The following is an 18605-nucleotide window of genomic DNA, read 5'->3' as shown; positions in this document are numbered from 1 at the left end:
CGCTTGATGAATCTGAAGTGCATAGTAAAAGTTATCATACTGCCATCTAAATGTTAAGTCCCATGAACTACTGTATTTATAGTGAGTTGAATCCAATGACCGCATCTGAGAGTTTCTATGTTGTCTCAACACGAATGTTTTAAAGTTTGTTTCCTCAAAAGCTCTCAGTAGTCGAACGTAAGCAATGACAAAAACCGTGTTCCCAACACTCTCTTTTGTTGAAACGAAGCCGATCGGTGGGGGGAGTGGAATAGATGATAAAAAATCTATTTATTATTGTTTGCGGAAGGTTTCAAATCCTTGATCAGTTTTAACAGTTATTTGAAATCGAGGATTTTTTTCCTGTCTTTTCGCTTGTCATCTGTGACGAAGACACGGAATGATTTCCAAGCAAATTCAAGCGAAGCATTTACATCTTTCTGTGTATCACGGGTCGATTATACTTTGCCGGTCTCTCTGCGTTGTGTCAAGTGAGTCCACAAGGCGTTTATTTTACAGCTCAGTAACTGACGTTTCCTTCTCGCTTCTTCCTCTGTTGTGAGCCATGTAGTTGACAGATTTCCCTTGTTGGTTTTTTGGTCGCGAACGAAGATGGCAGCAAAGGCAACACAGAACTAACGCCGCCACGACAAAAATAAGAACTCCAAGGAATATTACGATTATCGATATTGATGACAACATCGCGAGCTTGCGAAACGCACTCTGCTTGTGGCTTTGACCGATTGCACGAGAACTTGGCAATTGTCACAGGAAGGAAAATAATTAATTCGGTCATTTCATTAAAGAAATCACTTTTCTGTCATTCTAAATAGGATTCATATAAATAAAAAGTTTACAAAGGAACTTTGAGGCCTTATGATTGGTTGTTGAAGATTCGCCTCCGGTGAACTTCCAGCTATTAGCTTGGACGATAAGAACAATTTACTGTTGACATTAACATGGCCTCAAAATGTTAGAAATTTTTGAATAGGATTACAAAAAAGACGAACAACGAAAATCCATCTTGGCTTAAAATTGGCAAAGTTTTTCTCGATTGAATGTAGTTAGTGTGCCGATTTTTTCGATGTGAATCAAAGGAAAGATTAATGTTAATCCTAAATATTCGTCACCTATTTGCACTCCAATCCTATTTTGGTGTTCCTTCCTGCCTTAGTATTTTATTTATCTATCAGTTTATTTTATTTATTTAAAGTGAAAAGAAAAAATACTTCTCTCGTGGCAGCCGCCCCTCTGATATGTTATTTAATCTTCTTTTTTTACCGGTTTCCTTTTCGCAGTTTATTCCGGCTACGCACAAAGATACTATGGAATTAATTCACTTCATTCGGGCTGTAGAAACTAATCAAACTGTTTCTTGTTTGCTTGCTAAGAATATTTTGTCACCTTCATTGAAACGAACAACTAGTTGTTAACGGCAGGTTCGAACGCATAACCCCAGGCTTTTTTAGTTCCATTAATTTTCTGAGCGCCATTCTAAACACAGCTTTAAGATTCATCATTACACTGTATAATCATGCATAACCATTTTGTGCCTTCGGGTGATTTTAATTTCTTGCAAAATGGCCAAATATCAATGATTCTCTACCTCGACACCTTTGAAAGACATCAAAATTACGAACAGATTCATAACACTGTTGACTGAGGCCAATAATAAAACTCTGAATTTGAGGTCTTCAAACTGATACCCGATCGATTGGTCGCATTGAAAATTAAAAACGATAAAAATACTTTGCGAGGGAAATTTCCAGCTGCAAAAAACAGTCCAAGCCTTGTCCAATTTTAATAGAATACTTTCATCTAGAATTGAATAATACCTTCAATTGAAGGCTTTATTTTTGCATATGTCAATCAAATCGATTACGAACATGAGCTATTTCAATACATAAGTTTTGTGCCCACTTCGGTTGCGAGATGAAATTGACAATTACTATTCTTGAAAGAACACACAAGACAAATGCTGTCACGAATAATAAGAGAACTTGGGCGAAATTGAATTCATGTGTACACGACAGGTGAATCGGCCTCCTGGGTCTGTTTAATTGCCATGAGAGTGAAGTTCTCTTGGCTAAAGTAGAATAATTGATGAGGCACTTCTGGACCGATTGAGGCAAGTTTAATAACACAAGAACCTTACAGTGGGTTGATTTCGATTCCCATACACTGAAAAAGTTCCGTTTTACTGATCATTCTATTTCATCTGCAATGAAATTCTGGCCTTAAACCGTTTTTACCTTGATCACTTGAACTAGGAATCCCACCATCAGGTCCGAGTAAATGAAATTACTGAAAGTTGTGAAATCGAAGGAACTTTCTTGAATATCCTGTTTGGTCTGAGTTATGAAAAAAGACTTTCATAAGTGAACACGATTTAAAATGCATTTTGAAAGAAAGTATGGCATCTGTGTTAATAAACACAATTGACATCTAAACGTTTGGAACACAAAATGTTGTTTTAATTTTGCCTTAACGAAAGACATCCTTTTGAACAATAAAATGAACATGATACTGCAAATAAACTGGATCCATACAGACAAAATCTTTTGTGAATTATTCTATCCTACTGTTCACAAATAAACCCTTTTACTTGGTCATAAATAAACTATGTAAATTTTTTTAATTAACTTGTAACAGACCCATAATAACATGAAATCACGCAAGATGGATTTTCATTTACATCCAAAAAATTCATATCTAAAATTTTTTTTTAAAATTAGATGCAATTGATTGATTTCAAAAGAAGAAATTACCACACCCTCAGAATGTTCCCGCAATCTTTAAACCCTTCAAAATCTCATATAAGAGATTTATCATGTTACCATACACTTCCTTTGATAACCTACTAGCAATCAAATGAAGGCGGCCGCAAAATATTGTGCAGCCAAGTAAACACCTTTTTATCAGAGTTAAGAAACATTTCTTCAAGCGATTAGACACCTACCAAAGACGGAGATGCCAAATTTTCACTCAGAAATGTGGCAGGCGTGAAGCTCTCTATAATGTCAGAAAAAGTGTTTTCATTTTGCTTTATCTTAAAATCTTTGACTAACGATGCTATTCCAAAGACGGAGATGCCAAATTTTCACTCAGAAATGTGGCAAGCGTGAAGCTCTCTATAATGTCAAAAAAGTGTTTTCATTTTGTTTTATCTTAAAATCTTTGACTGACTATGCTATTCCACCGCTTGTGAAAAAAATAAAATAATAATTAAAAAAAAAGGTAAAGAGAGAGAAACTTTACGCTTGAAATGTTTCGAAAATTTATCGAGAGTGAAGGGTTTTTTTTGAACAACTCAAAATTCAAAATTTTCCTTAGATCCACAGCTGCGATTTTGAAGGGTTCTTTCCGGCCTCAATTTCTTCACAAAATCTCGAGCAGCTGAATTTGGACAAAGAAAAACTACTTTGGTGATTTAAGCATAGTGTAAACAAAGAGCTTGTGTCTCTTAATGTGAGTCCCGGCAACAGCGACGAGTGCCACATAGGTATAAACTTATAAGTATATAAATCCCGAGGCTAGATAGTTCTCATAAATCTTACAATATTTCGATGTATGGTTATTTACATATTTAACATGTAGTCCACAGGTTATGTTACGAGGCTTTTACAGGCGACGGCGTTCTTAGGATGGCAACAGCATCATCGTAACCCGCGCGAAAGCCGCTCTCCATATCCTGGAGACTGGCCTCCAGGCTGTGTGTGGTGATAGAGTGCGCGTGATGGGCCTGGACTAGACGTTCCAGCCGTGAAATGATCTCGTAATCTGGGACCGAGAGCGTGTTGATGTCGAGACCAAGAAGGCGAGCTAAGACTTGACGGAAATCCAGCAACTGTAATAGATCGATCAAAAAGAAGGTAAATTTGAACATTGGTGGATATTGAAAGAACTAAACTCTTAAAACTTTTACGTTCTATCTAACGAAGCTTCTTAAATTCCTCAGTGTTTAACAGGTACTTCAGGGCTGTAGTCTCAGAAATGGCTCCATCAGCTTTGAGCTTTTTGCAGGATTAAGAATTGAATAAGGATTCGTAGTTGAAAAATCGGTTCAATGTCGGTATCTGAGTAACTACGCACCCACCCCTCCCCTCGCCCACCAAAAACCCTAATTTAGTTGACTTTCGGTGGCGAATTTATATCGTCAACTCAGTTGATGAAACCAAAATTATTAGTTGACTATTGTTGGATTAGGGGAGGGTTAGGGGCACAGTTGCTTAGATACCGACATTTATCCGAAAAAATCTTGCTCGGTTCTTTGTGAGAAGAATAGAAATTTCCCAAAGTAGAGACGCCTAGCGACTTGTGCTGAGAAAGGGTTAAACAAAAAATAAAGAATAACATTGACCCACAGTGGATTGAGTGTATAATACGACACTGTATCTACCTGTTTTTCTCTAACTCTGCTCTCTTCCAAAGCTCGTTTCGTTGTTTGTAATTCACTGTTTAGTTGCTGTACAGTCTCGGAAGATCGTGCTTTTTTCTCTCGATGCTCGTTCTCCGTCATTTCCATTTCGTTCTTCAAGTCGTGCAGTTCAGTTGAAGTCTTGTGCTTACTCTTGGCAAGTTTGTTAATTGCATTTTCTAGTTCTTCGATAGTTTTTCCTTGCTCCAAAGTTCTCACCTGCACAAGATAAAAGGGTTATTAAAAACTGATCGTTGTATGATCGCAAAGAAAGAGTTATCTAAAGGGGCTAAGTTACAGTTTGAGCAATTTGAAAAATGTTCCACAAATTTTTCATGTCAGTTTCCTTTTGCAATCCGTGTCCTCCTTTCTTATCAACCCTTGTTCTTTTTCGGGATTTTATTCACTTTTTCCTGTTGCTCTATCGTGTTCATGTAATATCGTTTAGTGTATTTCAAGTTCAACGTATAGTAGAAGCGTGCGTCGCAAAATGAAAAAAACTTCTTATTATTCGCGAGGCACTGAGATACATGGCCGCTACCTAACAGTTCACTGGATATCATTTAACAGCCAGGAGCTGTTCACATTTGTTATATTTCAGCAAGACTTCAGCCCTATTATCAACTACTTGCGACTAGCACTTGAAAAGGGGAACCTAGGATGTACCCATATAAAGCAAACCCATACTCAAGTCCGGTGGGTGAAAAAGGAACTAACAAGCTTACCACACTTACCCTAAGTTCGCTGGCCTCAAGTAACTTTGCCTTTAGATTGGTCACTTGTTGTTTATAATCAAGCAATTCTCTCTGCAATTTATCATTATGTTTTACAAGTTTCTTGTATCTGATCGAGTTCTCGTCTCTTTCGACTTCAACGCGACCTTTTTCGCGCAAAAGTTCTTCAAGTTCGGAGACTTTCTTTTTCAGTAACCCCAGGTGTAGATCTTTGCTCTCCATCTGTTGTTTGGACCATTTAAGTCGTCTTTGCAGGTTATAAATTGTTGTCTTCCTATCATCCAGAGCATCCGCCTGTGTAAAAAAAATAGTTCACATTTAACGCCACATTTTCTTCCATTCAAAGACAGAAAAAAAATGAACTCTGTTAAAATCTACGTTCCACAAATTTACCCTGAGGGAATGGAGGAAACTAACCTCTAGCTTGACTAACTGTTCTCCTCTCGCCAACAAAGCCTCACCGTTCACATCCAAACCAACATCATCAGCGATTTCATCCAGTTTCATGACACGGGCCAGTTTTTCACAAAAGGTTACAAACTGAAAAATAACACATAAAGACGAAGCGCTGTAAAAAATGCCAAAGAAAAAGGTTCACGCTTTCAGCATCAACTGAATACTTTGCGACTGTATCCAGCCAACAATGCTTCCTCGTAAGGCTCGAAGCATTCTAATATCTCAGAATCTTTGAAAGTTCTCTCGTGCACGAAACACTGATTGCATTATGGTCCGTTATGATGTGCATGCAACAATCACTAGGCCTTCAAAGTCACAACCTTACAGTCTTACCTTTCTCTTGTCGTCTTTCAGTTGATCTCTCTCTACGTCAGAAGTAAGAAGTTCTCCTTCAAGTCCCGTCACACGTTGCTGGTTCTCTTTCAGTTGGGTCTCTGCCTCGTTGGCTCGTTTTAGAGTAGTGCGGTGAAGGTTTCTCTGGCTTTCTAGCTCCTCTGATAGGTTTTTGAACTGGACCTTCAATGATTCCTCTCTCTGAATACAGCCAAAGATTGAGCCAATTAGATACAACAACGATAAAAAACCTATTTCATCTATTTTACTACCCTTTATTGCAGTATTTTGAACTAAAAGCATTGTTGCGTCACGTTTTTGTAAGAGTTCGTTTGTGCATGATTGCAAGATTATCCAATCACAGCAGAGAAAAAACCCAATGATTCAAATTCAATTCAATTGTTCCGATCAGTGCTTAGAACCAAAGAGCCGGAGCAAAGATAACACAGAATCCGCATGTAATTTATGACACTTTTATGTTGCATCGCACTGTTCGGTCTAGTGTTTAAGGCCTCAGTAACAGCGTGTCCCCCTCCCCCTGTAACAAGTGCACTTACCGATTTGACATCCCTGTAATCTCTGACAACATTCTTTACTTTAGAAACGATGGCATCTTCTTCAGCCGCAATGGAATCATCTAAATCTCCAATCAGCTGCGCCAGATGCCGCTTGAAGTTGTGTAGCTGCAGAGAGAACCAAAAAGAAATTATTGAAACCTCTACAGCTATAAAAATTAAAAAAAATACACTTGCCTTCTAACCAGGCTGAGCAAAAATGACTCACCACTTTTGTGTGAATGGACAGACTCAAGTTAGAAATTCTCAATTAAGGGCGTTCAAAGTAAACCGTGATCACATTTGTTTTGTTTCAGCGCCCTCTGTGTACAGTTGGTCCAGAGATTGCACTTCACCTTCTAAGTTAACCAATCAGATACTAAAATAGTACCACTAGTTTACTGCACTTTAGGATATTTACAAGAAGTACCCTTGAGCCTTCATTGGTTGCTTGCGATATTTCTCCAATTCGATTGATATCTTCGGTTTCAGTCTACAACACACTTTTGATAAGCTTAGGCTCCAAGTAAGGGTCCAATAATCCATTTCCTGCTAATACACTATACCCAGTACTTCTTCTGCATCCCATTTGTTACATCAACCGGTTATGAGATTGTGAGAGAAAAAAAACTCTTCTTTACAAATTACAAACCTTTGATTGAGCTGACTGGCCAGTGTATGCACTGGTTTGCAGTGTTTGTTCCATCTCCTGCAGCCTGTAATAAGGTAGCAATGTATAATCTGTCAGTTTTTAGCATAAAAAGAAAAATTAGAGAACTTCTTGTAACCACACACACCAATGATCTGAGTCTACAAACACTAACTGCAGTCAAAGGGGTGAAATGAGCACAGGCCTGTATACTCATATGTTCCAAATTTAATGTGATGATGCTCATAAATGCAATTTGGTTCATACTGACATGCATTGTCAATTTTTGCTGATTCAGTGAATTTCAAATAATTTACAGTAAATAATGAAATAACAAAACTGTTTCAAGACTGAAAGTGTTACATTTGGTTCTACCAAGTGCAACCCAGACTAGAGCCTTGAAGAGGAATTACACTGAACATTCTGAACACTAGCCACTTTCAAACCAGAAGTTGCAATGAAGTTAACTTGAAGTTGACTTACTTATTTTCTTTTTCATCAAGTTCTTTTTTGGTGACCCCCCAGGCATCTTGACTTGCTGCTAGCTGATGTTTCATTCGATCTATTTCAATTTCCATTTCTCTGATCTTTTGTTGCAAAGTGTCCCTTTCTCTGGTTAAGCTGTTAATGGTTTGTTGACTCTGACCAGAACTCTTCTTCTCTTGTCCCACTTCTGAAACCAATCTCATTATGGTTTCCCTGAAAACACCACAAACTTAACATTTCAATAATAATTGGGCCAACTTCTTGTCTGACGATGTTCTTATAACAGAAATCATAGCCCTTGTGGAGAACCTCACATAAGTTACATGTGATTGCTTCCAGAATTGTTGAGGTTAGAAACAGCAAAATTGCAGAGTTGGAAAAGTCTTGAAAGTCAATAATAATTCAAAATAACAAGCCTTGTGACATAAAAGAACCACAAATAAAATAATGTTATGTAGTCTTCAACTACAATTGCAATAAATATAAGTTACAAGTCAATCAAGAAGGAACAAACCTGCTGGCTTTAGACTCCAAGTTACTTTCATGTAGATTACGAGACAATGCACTTGCTTTTTCTTGCAAACTGTTCCTCTCTCTGGCTATTTCTGCAATCTGAAGATCACAATTTAATCAAATCATAAAGCTCAATAGACCAATGTTATGTTGATAATTCATGTTTAGATCTGGCAAAGAAACACGGATTTTCAAATAGTTTCAGTAATACTAACTGTAAACCAAAGCATGTTCACTTGACAAGTTCTTATTTAACAATGACTGAGGTAGGTTGCAACCAAGGAAATCTGGTGTGTCGATATTAATGCACAATACTTAAGGTTTTGAGAGGACTTAGAGTGTAAATGACCAAACCTCCAACAAGAGGGCATTGGGATTTTTGGTTTTGTGGTTTTGACTATTTTTTATATTGGTTTTTCGGCTTTTGTACAAAAAAACTTCAGTTTCTCGGTTTTGGTGTTCATTGCAGTTTGCCAATTTTCTGTTTTTTAACATTTGGTTTTCCATTTTTGCGAAAAATATTAACAGGTTTTCAGATTTGATATCGGATGCATTTTATGGTTTTTCCTATTTGACCTATTTGGGTTCTGGTTTCTCTTTGTCCTGAGCAGCAATTACGTGCCTCCACTGATCTCAAATAGCAGCTAAATGCAAATGTTATCAAGATGAATGTGTGACAAACCAATTTGAATATTGTAGCAATCCCTAGGTAGCCTACATGTAGCTGTAGGGGAGGGTGCACCTATATGTAGGGTACAGCTAAGCATGAAACATTGTCAGGGTTTCTTTATCAACGCCACCTCGAAGTTGGTGACCAAGTTACAGGCCACACGTGACTGATTGATTCAATCTCCAAACTTTCAGGTCTTAGTTTGCACATGGAAATGTTAGATTAGGGATTTTTTATGAAACTTTCCAGAGCTATAGCTTTTTGCAACTGCAAAATTGCAATCCTATATAGGACTTCTGCACGAATTTCCTTAATTAACTAGACTCCACTACTGCAGAGACCATGCTTGAGGTCCTTGAGAGAGCAGCTGTTAATTTAAGCAGATACTGGGAGATATGAATGCCAAGTCCATGGCATTCATAAATCCTGTAATGAAATTAGTGTAGTTAATTACTCTGTATGTTTCACTTGTCATCAATGTATTGGATCAATCAGGGTTTTAATAACTGGGATGTGAAAATGTATTGGTTTTGACAGTTTTGCATGTGGTTTTTTGGTTTTAGATGATTTTTTTTCTATGGTATTGCAGTTTCTAATAAGCCCCAATGCCCCCTTCCTTAACAACAGACTCACCCTTCCGATAAGAGAGTGCAGAGACACAGACAAAGTTTCAGATGCATCCAGCTGCAGAGCTTGAGTCAACTGGGATTTCATCTCACCATACTGCAGATTAACATAACAATAAATTCAATTCAACAAAGGTCACCAAAATTAATAATGCACTTTGATTACTGGAAACAAGCCGTGATGTATCAAAATTCCTGAGTTTTGATTGGTTAACAAGGCCATGTTGCCTATGGCAATAGACAAATAATTTTACAACTTGCCTCATCAAAAGTATTCCCCATTTCCCAACCATATTTTGCTTTCTTAATTTCTCTGGACAGTTTATTGGACTGGTACCCTTTTGTACTCCTGGACTAGTAGAGTCCAAGAGATTTCTATTTGCCATTGGTCATGCACTGCTGGGTGTACAGCTTTGACACATACCTTACTCTCCCATTTGGCAGCTCTGCCAGAGGCTTCCTCCTCTGCAGCGATGTGGTGTTTGAGTGATGACTCTACCTGCTGCAGACGATCTTGCTGAGTTTGTATTTCTTTTTTCAAAGATGATATGGTGACATCACTACGGTTTGCAAAATTTTCCTTCTCTGTTGCTTCATCCTCAGCTTCTCGTATTCTATCACGGAGGGAATGCACCAGTGCTGTCTGTCTAGCTGCATTTTGTTTGTTGCTTTCAATCTCACACTGTAAAAATGATTTTAAAAAAGTATTTAATGATCACAATACAAGATTCATGAAATCATAATGCATATGTCCTGCAAGTCATCACCATTATCACAGAGCTGATTTAAATAAATGACTATGAATATAAGAAAATCATATGCATGTATGTCAACTGTGGATTTAAAGAAATGAATGTGAAACGATCTTTGCAGTAACAAACACTACTTATGCAGTATTTTCACTTCTGCTTACATAGTGTTCATCACAGTGAAGAGGATTGCTCTCATATTCACAGTTGATTAATCTTAGTCATTGATATGAATTCAATGAGGCAGTGAATTTAAATCCTCCCTTACCTTGAACTCAATAATTTGTTGATCCTTTTCTGATATTCTCTGCTGAGATTCTCTTAGCTGTAAAGAAAAAAAAGTGTCTGATTAACATTCATCCCTGTATACGCCTGGAAAAAACCATGATGTAGCTCCTTTTATCAATAATCTTGCATAGATGAAAAAGAGTGACATACCTCTTGCTGTAAACCAGATGATACCACTTTTTCAGCAGCAAGGTCTGTTTGTGCAGTTTCTGCAGCTTGTCTGTAGTGTGATAACTGTCGTGAAGAAATAAATAACAATTTATTATAGTGGATTTTTGTTAAGATAGTGACTGATTTTAACTTCTTTCTTTTAGGCCTGAGGCTTGCAAAAGCTTATCTCAGCCTGGGTGAAGAGCATGCACTCATGGGACAACACCATAACCTGGCTAGAACTCAAAAACAGAATGAGACACAGCATTTCTTGATGTAAAGGTCAATTTTTAATCATATCTTTTAGGGCTGCATAATAAATCACATTGCTGGTAGGGAGTCTGGGGGACCTAAAAACCCTCTGACACTGATGTGCTTTTTTCTTCTGGAACAACACTCAATAAAAACTTAAACAAGCATGTGTTAATGATCGTAGTATTAGTATATTTTATACCTGTGAACTTAAATGTTCTCTTTCTTGTTGAAGTCTTGAAATCTTATCTCTGAAAAGCTGACTTTCATCCAGAGATGATCCAAGTTCCAATGAAATGGAGGGACTACGGCAAACAATAGCCCCTGATTCAACCTGTATTTCAAATACCACAAAATAATGTGAGACATTTTGGGGACTAGAAGGTAGATAGGAGGTAGGAGTCAGGATTCCACCCAAAACAGAAAGCAATATTTATAAAAATTAAGAAATCTTAGGTGAGAAGTGATGCGAAATAGTCAATGTTGCTGCTTAAAAAGAGGAGCAAGTTTACAGTTCACATTTTAGATGATCAGTGAAACACAGAGAAGCAAAACTAATGAATTCTCTTAGTACTTTAGAAGTAAATATTCTACAAAAACAAAAAAAAAACACAGCAAAAAAAAAAAAACTGAGAAATTAACTATCCTTTTGATACCAAAACAAAATTAAACTTTCATTGATTGACAGGGGCTAATTGAATTTACTTAACTTTCTGCAAGAAATAATATATTGAATATTATTTCCCATAATGCATTAACACTTAAAAAAGAAACAAAACAAAACTACAAAGATTGAGAGAAAATTTTTTCCTAAGTCTTATCAATGCAAAGTGAATCTTGATGATTAAGACTTGAATCATGAAGAGGTCCTTGAGTTTTTTCCTTGAGTAAACAACATCCAAAACCTTAACAAATACCATCTCCTAACAATGTTTGCAGTGTTTGGTTGCTAAAGAACTTTCTCTGTTCTTTAATTAAGTTTAAATAATTGATTAGTATGGGGGAAACTTTACAACATACTGTGAATTGCATTTATGTGTAGTAGGTTTGTAAAAAGAAGTAACACTGGTGGAATAAAAAGTACACACCATTCAAACTTGCCTCTAGTTTAGTCTTAATGTATTTATTCTTTAGATGGATAAACCAAGCTTAATTGCGATACAAAACTTGCACTTGTAATTTTGAAAAAAAGAAATTCATTGATAATTTCAAAAATACATCATGCACATGTGGTGATTCTCACTGATAACTTATCACTTTAAAAGTTTTTATATTGCAGCTGTTGCTCTGAATAATGCTTGGAAATATATAAACCCTTCAGTAATCTTGAAGTTTACCACTAGCAGAAGATACCGCGGTTTCTACCTTTGTGAAAACTAAAGAAATTCCATCCTACATTTTTCTCGATCTTCCAACTTCATGAAAGCCAATTTACAAATCCGAACCAGAAAGATAATGTTGGAGTTCTAATGAAAATAAACAAGCCAATTATGATCTAAATGACTCGAATGATCATTAGTTACAGACAGTTTGTTCTGATCAGTCGTCAAGACAGTGATTATTACTCAAGGAGATGTTATAAATACCTCATTTCGTCTGGGAACCGGTGAACTCGTTCGAGAACTGTTCTGACTGCCAGATTTTCTGTGCCCTATGATCATCGGCGGAGAATTTCTATACAACTGTCTCTCATCGCCATGGTCCCTCCACAGCTCGCGCACATCAACACCTGAGTCTTCGAAGTAAGTGAGTTGTGTGCCGGGTTTTGCCTCTACAAGCCTCTGTTTTGGAATTTTAGGAAAATGCTCTGATCTATCTGAGTGTAGGGATGCCATCACATCCTAATTTTTTATCGGAAATCGAAAGAGTCTCTCCAACCTTTCACGTACAGTTCAAGTTCATATAATGAAGTTTTTTCAAAATGGCGGGCGTAATATTTAGGTCCTTTCTTAGTTGCATAGCAACAAGAGACGCTCGTTTTAGACAAACCTCAATTTTGAGAAAAACTACCCGGGTGGTGAGGGGAGTAAATTGATAGGAATTTTACTGGAGGAATAAAAAAAACAATCACAACTGTCTACGTCTTTTCTTTCTGAAGTTTCCATTTTTTCTTTGCCTCAATTGCGGGTGGAAGACAGGGGAACAGGGCAGATTTCCTCTACGTGACATGGAGAGAATTGTTTTTCGTAACATTCCTGCTTCAATTCCCCTCCTATTTTTAAAAATAGCATATGCAGTAAATCAATTCTCAAATATATATTGGATTTTGGCATGAAAATGGTGGTAAACAAAGCATATAATCAATTTTTGCACGCTAAGAAGTTGCTTCTATTCGAAGCCTATAATTCTCAAGTCCGCTCTGATTGGCTGGCGCTAATGAATAATGATTACTTTCTTATTTCTGATTGGTTGAGGGCGGACAAGCTCTTCAAGTCGAAGAGGCGACGCGGTTTGGTTCAGAGTGAGTGATTATATTGTTGAGTTTTAATGCTGATAGCTTAGCATCCTGATTGTTTTCTACGGACGTGAACAGATTGGTACGTTTCTTCAATGTATCTTTTTCTAAAATCTGGCTTTTAATTCATTCGCTTTTCCTTTGATTTTGCACAGGACATCATGGAAAACCCCACAAGTGTTCCTGAATTGATGCAATTCGTCCAAGCGACCTTACAGAGCATGCAAGAAAAGTTTCAAAATGTCGAAGACTCAATCGTGAAACGAATGACCGAGACTGGGAAGAAGCTGGACGAGATAGAGAAAGGACTCACGGATCTGATGGATCATTCTGGAATGGGGGAGCCTTATGAAGAAGATCTTGAATCGGACAAAGATTTCTCCGATACAGACAAGGGCAGATGATGATGATGAATCGCAGATGACGGTTGCTGGTAAACCCGGTTGCTAGAGGCATAAGTAATGTAAACAGATCGTTCACTTAACGTAGATTATTTTTATTTGAGCAGATTCCACTATGTGTTTATAGTATAGTTGTTAGAAACATCGTGTTCTTTTCCCAATTTTATGTGTAAAGCAGCCTAAATCCTGCAAAACGTTTCTTTACGGTGGTATGATGTGGAAATTAGTGGCCGTCGCGGTGTGTACACTGACACTACAATTGCTTACTGGGTCAACTGGTGAAGCCGATTAGCGAAGAAATAAGCTTTTGACAAACATTTTACTTTTATTTAAATTTAACCTGCAAGAAAAAAAATTGTAACGTAGAGGGCATCACTGAAAGTACTTCCAGTTTTTTTATATTGTAAGTATGGTTTTAATGCTAAATATATTTGTGTAGTTTGGGACTGAGAAATAAACTACAAGTTGTCATGAGTTCAGTTGAAATCATTATTCTTAGATTCCTCTAGCTCCTAACTCTCAAGTGATCAGAAGGTAATTTCTCCTCAAAAGTTTAAGACACTCTTGAAGTGATAGTTGATGGAAACTAAGAAAAATATGTACTTGCTTTTTTGTGAATTATAAAGAATGGCCACAAAAGAAATAAACAGTGCATATATCATTGAAATAGTAACAAATTTATTGTTCGTGATACACATTTTTTTTTAAATTGTGTGTGATATGGGTCAAAATGTCATACAAATGTAAAATTTCCTTACATTTTAAAAATATGGATCTCTGTATATTTGATTGACAAGGGAAATCATAGCAATAACCAGTGGATCCAGAAATACTGTTTTTATTCATAATGGTCTGATTTGAATGACTCAAACAACCACCTCCCTCAAGCTAACACCCTCCTGCTCCACTTTGATGGAGAGAGTGGATTGTATACGGGAAATAATCATATTAATGTCTCTAAATAGTACCCTAACATGTCTCTTCAAGTGGCTATTTAAAGCTCAGTGCTATTTGCCTCTCATAGTATTCCACGACATCACATTCACTAAAAGCAAAATACAATCTCGTGCAATTCTTAAATTTTCCAGAACTAGCAGCAGAATGAGGGTCATAGTTGGACTCTGCAAGATACTTTTCCATACAGACTTTAGACAGCTTGTCACAATCTACTTCTGGTGGAAATGTGACCCATACAAAATATCCTCCTTCAGGTCTTCGGTAAGATATCTGACCCTCAGGTATATCCGTGTCTAGGGCATTGCATAATGCATTACACAGGACTTCTAGGACCCTCCACACCATTGATAAGTGATCCTTAAGTAGCCCCTGTTGCAATGCTACAGCAATAATGCATGATAAGTATTGGTTAAAGCATCCACCACAAATAGCATATTAAAAACTTTTCTGCAACAATAATCACACTCATTCAAGAACCTCCATTCACCTAGGATGCAGCCTTGGAGCAAGGAACTTTAAAAAAAGAACCATTAGAGATGACATGCCCTTTATAATTGGCATTACACTTGTCATCAAATGTGTAAAGTCTTTCAGGAGGTGTTTGTCACCGGTGTAAGACAGCAAATTGTACATGTCACCACAAAAGGCAAAAAGTTTCTCGGAGCTTGCTTATTAATGATGTGCATCAACCTTTCTTCAGATAAATTTGTAATTTCTTTTTTATTGGGTTTATCATGGCTGTCTGATCTTAGACACTAGTTTCTGATTTTAGGCACCAGTGTCTGACTTTAGACAATAGTGATTCCGAGTGTCTTCTGATTGAAGACATTAGTGTTCAATGTTGGACACTACTGTCTAATTTTAAACACCAGTTTCTGATTTTAGACACTAGTGTGCAATTGTCGTACATTGTCCAGGAGTTTTTCATCTTTATTTCTGCTCCCAGATGGCCATAAGATGGAGGGGGAGGGGTGGGGTGTTAAAGGGATGACACACAAGTGAAAATGATGGGATTTGATTGAAAATAATTCAGTTAACTCCTGGGAAGACCAAGTAACCTTTATGAACAGGGGTTAAAATAGTGCAGAAGTAAGAGCAGTTGCAATTATTTTGATGATAGCCAAATGGTTCAAATGTGACCAAAATGATTTCCTTGGAAGACAGTGTGTTTAATTTTTCCCAGAGCAAGACTAACATCTGGGATTCCAACCCTCATGACAAGCTCACTCAGTATCAATAACTTGAAGACCCAGTAAAAACTTAATGTGTTTTTAATGCGCACAATATGACAATACTAATTCTTTCAAAGATTAACATTTGAAACAACTAATCTGGAAATATCTAATTTTGCTGACATAAAATGAAGTTCAAGAATAAAATTTGAGTTGAGCAACTGTGATTTAACCTTCCCACTGTTTATGAACTAAATTTAATTAATGCTAAATTTAACAAGCTAATATTTGTTATCAAGTTACTATCTATTGCAATTTTAACAGACAGAGAAAATTATGACATAAATTCAAACTCAGTAATACTGATAAAAGCATGTTAGAAATAGCTTATCTTATTTTGCTTGTTACAACTTCCCTAATTTAAATTAAAGAATGTACTGTAAACTGCTGATTGTACTCACTCTTTCTCACACGTTTACATTAACAAACCCATTCAACCCCAAAATTAATTTTGATCTCCTAAGATTTTTTCCCCTAAAAATTATAGTACATGCATTGAAATTTAATTAAGACTACTAAAACTTCCAACCTCTCTAATTGAAGAGTACCTTTAGGCTTCAAAGTAAAACTTTTTTATTCTTCCTTATAAAATAACATGTATTACAATTTATTTTCTATTTCACCCATAAATACATCTGCACAACTTAAACTAAGATAAATTAAAAAATGGAAAAATTGCCATCAAAGTAAATTTAATAATCATGAACTGAATCTTAAATTATTTACCAGATCTCATTTGGTGTCAGAAATCATGATTTATTCTTTTTCAGTATTCATTTATTTTGGTATACTTTTTGCAAATTTATCACTGTCCATTTAAAAGGATTTCATGATGTTTAGTATCAAAAAAGAATTTCTTCCTTACCTCAATGCTACCCTTGATTCAAATGACACAGCAATCACTTCAAAAACAAAAGTCCCCCTATTTTTAGATATATTTACTTCGAAGTCCATAATTGTTAGTTGCTTGGGAAAATTTCTTCAATTGCTAAAGCTATTTGCTTCACACAGTGTTCAAGGGTAGGACTGTCAAGAAATGCAAATGAAAGCCTCATACAATTTTTGTATTGTCCTTTACAAGAACATCGTGAGCCCTTGTTAAAATCAACAGCATACTTATTGAAACAGATGTCATATAGTTTATCGCAGTCAATCTCAGGGGGGAGAACAACCCAAACAAAATAACCTCCCTGGGGTTTTGTGTATTTAATTGCACGTGGAAAGTACTTATCCATAGCACTACATAGTGTATTCAACTGGGACTTATAAAGCTCTCGTGTATATGCTACATGCTCCTTTACCAAACCCATTTGTATTGCCATGGTAACAACACAAGAGGTGTAATGGTTGAAGCAACCCCCACTTGTAACATACCCAGAAGTCCTCAAAATCTTTCTTACATGTTCAGGGGCCTCCATCCAGCCTAGACGCAAGCCAGGTCCTAACAGTTTGGAAAAAGTTCCATTTGAGATCACATTTCCTTTGTAATCAGGATCAGCCTTGTTATCAAATGCAAAAAGCCTAGGGGGAACTTTAAAAGGAGGTTTTTCTCCATCATAAGAGAGCAAGTTGTATACATCATCACAAAAAGCAAGCACATTGTACTTCCGAAGCAGTTTGATCAACTGCTTACACCTTGTTACAGAAAGTACAGAGCCGGTTGGATTGTTAAAAGTTGGAATGCAATAGAGCAAACCAGAGAATGGATTTCTCTCAGTTATAACTGGCAATGTCTGCAAATGTTCTGCCATTAATTTCTCCAACTCATCAACAATCAAACCATCTTGATCTGTCGGAACCCCCACCAAATTCATCCCAAAGTCATCTGATAAAGCTTTAAGGGCAAGGAAATAAGTTGGTTCTTCGACGAAAGCTACAGTCTTAGGCTGAAAGAGGAGGCTTCCTATGCAGGCCAGGCCTTGTGAAGCACCAGCAGTGAACCAGATGTCATCACAATTGACAGTGTCACCATACTCCTCGGTGAGAAATTTGGTGAGCTCACTCTTAGCTGCTAAGCTTCCACTGTGTGGTCCATACTGAAACAGCTGAGGATAATTTTCTGGAGTATGAAGAGCTAGAGTTGCTTTATGAATAAGCTCACCACATTTCATGCGCAGATGTTCACTTGGTGCCCCGACACGTAGGCTATGCACTTTCCTGCCATCCTTCGTAAGGTAGTCAAACAATGTTGTCATCTTGAAAATTGGGTGTTTGCTAGCTGAGCTGTCAAGTAACAATAAAATGTAACAATGTTTAATGAAATCAATAATATATGACCTTTATAGGAAATTAAATTAAAGTAATGATCCTCGCTGGTGAAATTGCGGAAAAGAATCTCCAGTTGACAAAACAAAATCAGACTTTGATGGGATTCCTTCCAGTTGAAGCCTGATTTTTTCACTCTTCTTTTCCACAATTGCTTAAATGTAGCTTTAACTAGACATGCTTTCTCCAATTAATTATTACATCTGAAGTCTGGAGTGACCTGAGCGGTGAGGTACGCGAACGCATTCAGGTACACATTTTAAAACAAAATGGCTGAATTCGAGATCAACGGATGAATCATAATGAATATCTCTTTGTTAAGATTAAACTAAGTACCTCTGTAACTGCTTGACGATTTGGAAGGGGATTCCTTTAACTATCTGCTGATCTGATATTACAGTGTTCTCGCTTTACTTCGAACCAGCTGTAAAGAGCGTTA

General features: G+C 36.9%; 2 protein-coding genes, 1 long non-coding RNA gene and 1 pseudogene across 3 annotated transcripts; 1 reads left to right on the top strand and 3 right to left on the bottom strand.

The window, feature by feature from the left end:
• Positions 1-2430: 2430 nt before the first annotated feature.
• Positions 2431-12773, bottom strand: LOC131792078 (coiled-coil domain-containing protein 170). The gene is made up of 15 exons (XM_059109443.2): positions 12443-12773; positions 11059-11190; positions 10605-10688; positions 10435-10491; positions 9842-10099; positions 9425-9514; positions 8123-8220; positions 7606-7821; positions 7126-7189; positions 6477-6602; positions 5920-6120; positions 5548-5670; positions 5131-5424; positions 4379-4615; positions 2431-3826 (listed from the first exon to the last, which is right to left on the bottom strand). Exons 1-15 carry the CDS (start codon positions 12689-12691, stop codon positions 3590-3592), a joined length of 2466 nt encoding a protein of 821 aa, XP_058965426.2. The 5' UTR covers positions 12692-12773; the 3' UTR covers positions 2431-3589.
• A 515-nt stretch (positions 12774-13288) lies between these two features.
• Positions 13289-14186, top strand: LOC131792171 (uncharacterized). The gene is made up of 2 exons (XR_009340839.2): positions 13289-13393; positions 13467-14186. It is a non-coding gene; the product is annotated as an uncharacterized lncRNA (long non-coding RNA).
• A 516-nt stretch (positions 14187-14702) lies between these two features.
• LOC131792049 (uncharacterized) lies at positions 14703-16334 on the bottom strand (annotated as a pseudogene).
• On the bottom strand, positions 15954-18601 carry LOC131792122 (uncharacterized). Its single transcript, XM_059109496.2, has 2 exons — positions 18503-18601; positions 15954-18124 (listed from the first exon to the last, which is right to left on the bottom strand). Exon 2 carries the CDS (start codon positions 18094-18096, stop codon positions 16861-16863), a length of 1236 nt encoding a protein of 411 aa, XP_058965479.2. The 5' UTR covers positions 18097-18124; positions 18503-18601; the 3' UTR covers positions 15954-16860.
• Positions 18602-18605: the final 4 nt, after the last annotated feature.

The sequence above is a fragment of the Pocillopora verrucosa genome, chromosome 7 (assembly GCF_036669915.1).
Source record: "Pocillopora verrucosa isolate sample1 chromosome 7, ASM3666991v2, whole genome shotgun sequence".
NCBI lineage: Eukaryota > Metazoa > Cnidaria > Anthozoa > Scleractinia > Pocilloporidae > Pocillopora > Pocillopora verrucosa.
The sequence above is the reverse complement of the archived record's forward strand: the minus strand, read 5'-3'. Positions and strand labels throughout refer to the sequence as shown.

What these genes read in the sequence shown, in the direction of transcription:
- LOC131792078 (XM_059109443.2), bottom strand. Translation starts at nt 12,691, where the DNA reads ATGGCATCCCTACACTCAGATAGATCAGAGCATTTTCCTAAAATTCCA. An exon ending in AACAAATTATTGAGTTCAAG is followed by an intron (nt 10,100 to 10,434) that starts GTAAGGGAGGAT and finishes TCATTTTTACAG; the next exon opens with TGTGAGATTGAAAGCAACAA. An exon ending in GCAGAGTTAGAGAAAAACAG is followed by an intron (nt 3,827 to 4,378) that starts GTAGATACAGTG and finishes GATCTATTACAG; the next exon opens with TTGCTGGATTTCCGTCAAGT.
- LOC131792122 (XM_059109496.2), bottom strand. Translation starts at nt 18,096, where the DNA reads ATGACAACATTGTTTGACTACCTTACGAAGGATGGCAGGAAAGTGCAT.